We start from the raw sequence: 7354 nt of genomic DNA, 5'->3' as shown, positions 1-7354 counted from the left end.
ATAGCCATAACATACCAATTAAATGCCGTACTACATTTGTAAGTCCTACAGTGCGCGTTTTCTGAATTGTTGAAATTTATTCAAAGAAATGCCGTGTGTACATGTATTTTCATAAGTGAAGGAAAAGGCTCATGTTTAAGAATTCATTCATTGTTTCGATTAGTTATATGAGAAAAGAAAATCATTATTTAGTTGGTAGGCAAGCTACCAATAGACAAGAAGCTGCAGTTTGTGGTATTTTGTACCTTCAGCTAACTGTTGCACATTTTGCATTTCGTATGTACCGCGTTTACAATGAATCTAGAACACTAAGTCTTTCTCTTTTTTGTTTACCATCTTGGATTGTGTGCAGTTAATTTTCGGTATTGCGCCACATAAGTACGTTTATCTACCACTTGTCCGTCATTTAAGTCTTGATATTTTTCCTGTGAAACGCCAAAGCTGTTTGCCACGGCTTTCTCCGGAGAATAGTAAAATGTACAACAAGTCAATATTATCATTTGTTTTAATTTAGAAAATTATAAGCAATAATGTCTAGCAGAAATATAACTATAACGTAATTTCATAATTTGAAGGCAAATGTATTTTGTTCATATGATTAAGACATGAGTGACTCATTATCATTTGTTTTAATGTAGAAAATTATAAAAAAAAACATGTCTAGCATAAATATAACTGCAGCGTAATTTCATAATTTAAAGACAAATTATTTTTGTCCATATGATCAAGGCGTGAGTGAGTCATTATCATTTGTTTTAATGTAGAAAATTATAAAAATAATCATGTCTAGCATAAATATAACTGCAACGTAATTTCATAATTTAAAGACAAACATATATTGTCCATATGATCAAGGCGTGGGTGAGTCATTATTATTTGTTTTAATGTAGAAAATTATAAAAATAATCATGTCTAGAATAAATATAGCTGCAGTGTTATTTCATAATTTGAAGACAAATATATTTTGTCCATATGATCAAGGCGTGAGTGAGTCATCCCTCGAGGTTAGTTTATGGTGACTATGTTTAGAGCCAAAGTAATTAAAACGGTCACACTCCTTTATAAACATCATTAAACATTGACAGAAGCGGATAATGCAAACGAGAAAATATTACCGAAACAGCTGCTTACATAGCTTTACAATTAAAAATGTCAAAAAAATATCTAAAAGCGCGTACTTGTATATATATGATAATTATGGCAATATGCAAAACTAAAAAGACAATACAATACTTATTCTTTTCATATAGTTTCAAGATGTTGAAATCATTGCATTGTGGTCCACTCATGCGGAATTGTGAGGGGTATCTCTTTATCGATTCTCAGATTTACCCAGTTGTAATTGTTGCCAGTTCCGTGGTTTGGTTTTACCTGGAATCTGTCATTATTTTGATCTAATATAACAAATTCGTTTTCTGTGACTTCGTATTCACTTCTGTCAATATTATCATTTGTTTTGATTTAGAAAATTATAAATTATAAGCAATCATGTCTAGCATAAATATAACTGCAACGTGATTTCATAATTTGAGGACAAATATATTTTGTCCATATGATCAAGGCGTGAGCGAGACATCCCTCGTGGTAAATTTACGTTGACACTGTTTAGAGCCAAAGTAATTAAAACAGTCACACTCTTTAATAAACATTAAACATTGACTGAACCAGAAATTATGACCGAAAGAGCTGCTTACACAGATTACAATTAAATGTCAAAAGTCTACTTAAGCGTACATATAAAATGATAATAAAAAATATGACAATAGGCGTAACTAAAAAGCAACACAATACTTATTCTTTTCATAGTTTCAAGATGTTGAAATCATTGCATTGTGGTCCACTCATGCGGTATGAGGGGTATCTCTTTATCGATTCTCAGATTTACCCATTTACTGGTGCCATCTCCGCTGTTACGTTTTACCTGGAATCTGTCGCCGTCTTTATCTAATATAACATATTGGTTTTCTGTGATGTTGCATTCTTGAATTTCGTCGTTTTCCCTCTCCACCAGTACGAGATTGATGTCATCTGTTAAAACAAGGTTGTAATAAGTTTTGTTTCTTCTACCATCTGCCGTTTTCCTCAGAAACAAACGTGGGGAAGCGAATAACTTCATGATGTATCGGATAGGAATTTGAATTCTTTCTGTGCCATGTGGTGATATTGTTGGAAGGCCTCCTTGGTAAAGTGTGCAGGTGAAGTGAGTTCCGTGCATTAAATGACCGCCCTCTACGATTTCATCTTTATTTGCCAGTGATGTGTTGTGATAAACACCATTAAAAGGTTCCCTGAAAACATGATGTGACATGATTAGAACATGATTCCAATGACACGTGTATTATAAAACAACAATTAGTATGAGTATTACTGGGCCAGTAAGTATGCTTTTTCCTTTATATAACGTACAAGGCAATAGCTTATAAAGTAAAATATAGGTACTGTTCGTTGTTGGTTCGATTTTGTTAACGAATCATTTAATTAAATGAAAATTTGATCCACAACTTCAATAAAATTATATTTTTTTCTGAAATGCTGGAAATCTTTTATTTTCTGTGGGTTTGTTACATAGGTTTTCAATTAAATATTTTATCATTCACTTTTACATCTGTTTGTCTATTTATCTTCTTTAATTCCATTCATAAATCTTCATTTTCTTCCAGTGTTTAATTGTTGCTGTCACAGTCAAACCGACACATTAATAAGTCGTATTGGGACATTCCAGCTTTTGATGGTGCATGAAGACCCTGGTGCTCCATTCGTGCATTATTTCGGGAATTTATGCACCTGGGTAGAATCACCGACCTTCCGTATGCCAGTTGGGTGGCTACCTCGTATGAAAGAACTTCTGCACCCCAAGCGAGGTTTCGAACCCACATCAACGGTAAGTGATTCAAAATAAAGAAACATTAAGCTCTCGGCCCCGGAGGCCCCACTTCTTCACTTTAACCCATATTTAGCATAGAAACAATAAGACAGTAAGACGTTAATCTGGAAGTAAGAATAATTGAAATGTTTGGTTGATGATAAGTCAAAAATATTGAAGAATACGCCATATTCGAATTGAAGTATTTCTTTTTAACTTTTATCTTTGTTAGTAAAGCATTTAATCCTTGAGAAATATGTATGAAGCAATATAATATGTTTTTCTCATTTTTATTTTGCTGTTATAAAATTTAAGGGCGGTGTACGACAACAATTCAATTGTTCTTTTTCATTTAAAGTAAATCAGTAACACGATCAGGTTGGCGTCGTCAACTAAAGATGCCGTTATCTCCAAACTATATATAAATTCCATCTTAAATCAATGTTCTGAGTCATTTTAATAATAAAATTTCTCATAATTGTTTCCAAAAGCTAACACGACGAATAGTTCGCAAAGTTTACTATATATACTTGTTTCTGTAATGAACAGGAAACAAATGGGAACTGTAGAGTTTTGGCAAATTGCGGGTACGCAGATAGTATGGTTATTTCACAAACGTAACAAGACTGCAATGTCTTTCGCTATCAGAAAGGTTGAAACATTTTCCACAGTTGGGAAAATGTTCGTGTCAAGATATTCTAACAAAATAAAATCTGGCAGTTTTCTTACATTTTTGATCGCTGAAACGCTGGGTGAGCAGCAATCTGTGAAAGCCTGGAAAAAGATAAATTAAAATAGAAAAAAAGTTTCTGACTCCTGTTTAATGCTTGATAGGTCTGGGATTTGGATGTACATCACCAGCCAGTAAAAGAACTAATCGCATAATCAATGCATAATGAATATTATCTAAGAATAATAATAATGGGTACATTTCAGCAAAATTGTCAATATTTGAACGAACAGAAGCGTCGATCAGAGATACAAAGGAAGATTCGTACATAATGACCCGTTATTTTTATCTCACGAGTTTTTCGTCTGCTGTCAGGTTATTCATACCGTAGAGATTGTGGTTGATTGCTTTTATTATTGTATCAATCTATTGTCCAAGAATGAATGGTTACCGTTTCGGGCGTGTAATCTTTACAAGTTTATATCACAAAACTCTCTAGGTTTATGAAAAGTTAAACAAACTAATTAATGTGTGTTGTAACTGAATGGATTGTGAACAGACTATGCACTAGATTTTGCATTTGTATATTATTTGTAAATAAATCGTATATTTTTCTACCAGCAGAATTACATTTTATGAAAATGTCTTTCAAATTGAATTACCGGTACTAGACCTACAGTATTTATTTTTAAATCTGATTGTTGATCATGCACGGTAATGAAAAGAAATCAGATTTAAACATAAATCAGCTGCGCGAACTTCACTTAGATTCCGACCTAGATAATGCTACGAAGACATAACTGAAGATAACGATACGCATTTGAGTCGTTAATTATGACGTAGTAAATGCAGTAGCTATTTCCCATGCACAGAATTTACTTCCGATATATGCAAACCGTAAAAATTAATTTCTGCTTGTCTCGAAGGTCGCAGAAATAAAAAAAAAGAAACAACACAGAAATAAACTAGACCCATTTTAGGACAAAACCGCAGAATTTTTGCCCGCAGAATTAACCCGCTATACGGTAATTGGTCCCCTATTACAGCCTTTGTGCTTATAGAATATCTCTTCAGACTCCTTATATAACTAGTGTCTTGATTAGGATTCATCCCTGGATTTTTATTCGTATACGTAGTTTTGTGTTTGATTTAATTTGCTCAACTTTTTTTCCTAACTCCGCACCTTTTTTTTTTTGTTTTGATCTCTGCCAAATTTTGAAGGATTTAAACGGAATTCTCCCATATTTTATTATAATAAAACGTAACAGCGATAGACAAGACAAGACAAGACAAATTTATAGCAAATCCTTTAGGCTTAAAAGCCCATCATGACATCAATATGACATAATACAAGACATACAGCAAACAGTGGTGCACATCACGATATAATAGTTACTATAAAGAGTTATATACCATAAAGACGAGCGGCAGAAAAGACCAATTCACAACCAAAACACACACAAATAAACAAACAAACAAAAAACAACAAAAAACGGAGAAAGTCATCTTTGACAAGTTTACAAAAGTTGTGCTACTTGCCATATATATATATTCAAATCGACAAACAGAATCATAATTAATGCTTAGATAAGTAGCTTCAAAACAGAAGCAATAAACCAAATAGACACTATTTATATGGAACGTTTAATAATACATTAAAATACAACATGTATAGAAACAATCAGTTCAATCACAGCCTTGTCGAAACGAAATACAAGACCTGAAAGAACACAAACGTTTAACTACAACCATAACATAAAATATGATAATATAGAGTATTATTACAAAGTAGACTGTCTCAGTTTAAATGCATTAAATATAAATATTCATAACTTTGTATTATTTTTTTATTTTCGGAGTTCAAAAGTTCTATAAATTTAAACATATTTGGTCTAATCCAGAACTTTCTTGGTATATATTGTTTTCTTATATCATTGTACAAATCACATTCTATTATAAAATGGTATTCTTCTTCTAATTTTTGACAGATATTACATTTCCTTTCATCTAATGGTGTACTAACTGGTCTTACCCATCTTCCAGCTTCTACTTGTAATTTATGAGAAGATACCCTCAAACGAGTAACAGATATACAAAATTTATTGACATTAAAATATTCAAGATACGGCTGAAATCTAAAAATCGAAATTCTCTTATACAACAAAGCTCTAGAATAATTATTTATTCTTGAATTCCAATTTTGTATAAACTGATCATTTAATCTTTGTTTGACCATATATAAAAACATATCAACGTTACCTACGCCTTGATATAACCAAGCATCTACAAAACCCAGAGAGCAAAGTAAATCTTTAAGTAAAGAGCACCAGTTACGACTACCATGAAGAATTTCAAAGTCGTTTTTCAACAATGTGTATGTAATAAAAACATATTTGTTATGACCAAGTTGTAATATTTTTAACCAATATTTTACTATATTATACATGTGAATTGTTCTGTAAGATACTCGACCTAATTCGCCATAGATAAAGTTATTTTGCGTTACCTTTTTTGCTCCTAAAAGCTTTTTGCAAAATTGCATGTGCACCCTCTCGACGGATAAATCATTTACAAACCCCCAAACAATAATTTAAAATAGGTGACACAAGCTTAACAAATAATTCCAATTTATGTTTTGGTGATATATAAGTAAACTTATACAAATATTTATTTAATTTGAATATTGCTTTTTGTGCTTGCCCTGCTAGAGTATTTTGGGCTGTACTCAGTGACTCCACAAGTAAATAATAGTATAAAGTAAACTTATTTAACCGTAAGGGTAACAATAAGATAACCCTTAAATCAAAAGTCGCATTATTAGTAAATTCCACATTATAGCAGTACACTTTGAACCTATGAATTTGATGAAATCTACTGAATGTCTACATCAAAATAATAGCAAAGGTTATGGCGTTCATGTCAATCGATTGGAATTATGATTTTATTATCCCTCACTGTTGTGGTTCAAAACTTCGCTTAGGGTTTAGAATTATAAGTGAGCAAGAAACCCGGCTGGCTTATGAAAGGTCCGCGAGTCTACCCAGATACTTGCCCATAATAAAATAATGTTCGAAGAGACACATGTGGTCTTCCTCCACTAGTCGCCATATGACATATACCATAGGGTTGTGCCGGTGTGATGTTAAACACAATAAAAAGCATTCAAGTAACAGCATGCAATATTCTTACATTATTGGTTGCTAGAACGGAGTTCGCGATAACCCGTGTATGCCTAAATGATAAAAGTACAAAAATGTAATAATAGGCTGATTTCCAAAAGAATGTATAGTAAGAGTATTGTACACTACCATTCGTACCAACAAAACGCAAAGATTACAGGCGTTATAATAGACAGTTATGAGAACCTTTAGAGCGCATGATTTTCCAAACCGCAGTGATAAAAGGAGCAGGCGGGAAGAGAGTTTCTGTGGTTCATATCACTAAGGCCGTTTTCGGCCGAAGGCAATTATGATAAATATACTTTGCACAGGTAAAATTGAATTCTGTCAGAACATAAATTTGCTTCAATGACCTTTCTGTGATTTCTAAACAATCATTTAGAAAACTACAGATGATTTTTTCATTAATTTATATGAAATATGCTACTGAAGATACAATTTATACACACTTTCATTCAGACAGGCCAAGCGAGAAAATAATTCTTGTCTGATAAACATGTAAGATTTTCCAAAACTATAAAATATTATATAATAAAAAATAACAAAAATAACATATTTACCTGATTGCACGAAATAACATTTATATCTATATTATTGTTATAAACCCTGTAAATGATCTGCCTCTAAAGCTCCAAACTAACA

The 7354-nt window shown here is 32.3% G+C and overlaps 1 protein-coding gene across 1 annotated transcript in view; it reads right to left on the bottom strand.

The window, feature by feature from the left end:
* Positions 1-487: 487 nt before the first annotated feature.
* LOC123543536 (uncharacterized) overlaps positions 488-7354 on the bottom strand; it is a 37381-nt gene continuing 30514 nt past the window's right edge. Inside the window, exon 4 of the mRNA XM_053547916.1 lies at positions 488-2288. Coding sequence (XP_053403891.1) covers positions 1823-2288 — 466 coding nt within the window. The 3' untranslated portion in view covers positions 488-1822. The remainder of the gene's footprint in view (positions 2289-7354) is intronic.

The sequence above is a fragment of the Mercenaria mercenaria genome, chromosome 7 (assembly GCF_021730395.1).
Source record: "Mercenaria mercenaria strain notata chromosome 7, MADL_Memer_1, whole genome shotgun sequence".
Classification (NCBI taxonomy): domain Eukaryota; kingdom Metazoa; phylum Mollusca; class Bivalvia; order Venerida; family Veneridae; genus Mercenaria; species Mercenaria mercenaria.
Note: the sequence above shows the minus strand (reverse complement) of the source record. Positions and strands in the feature narration are given on the sequence as shown.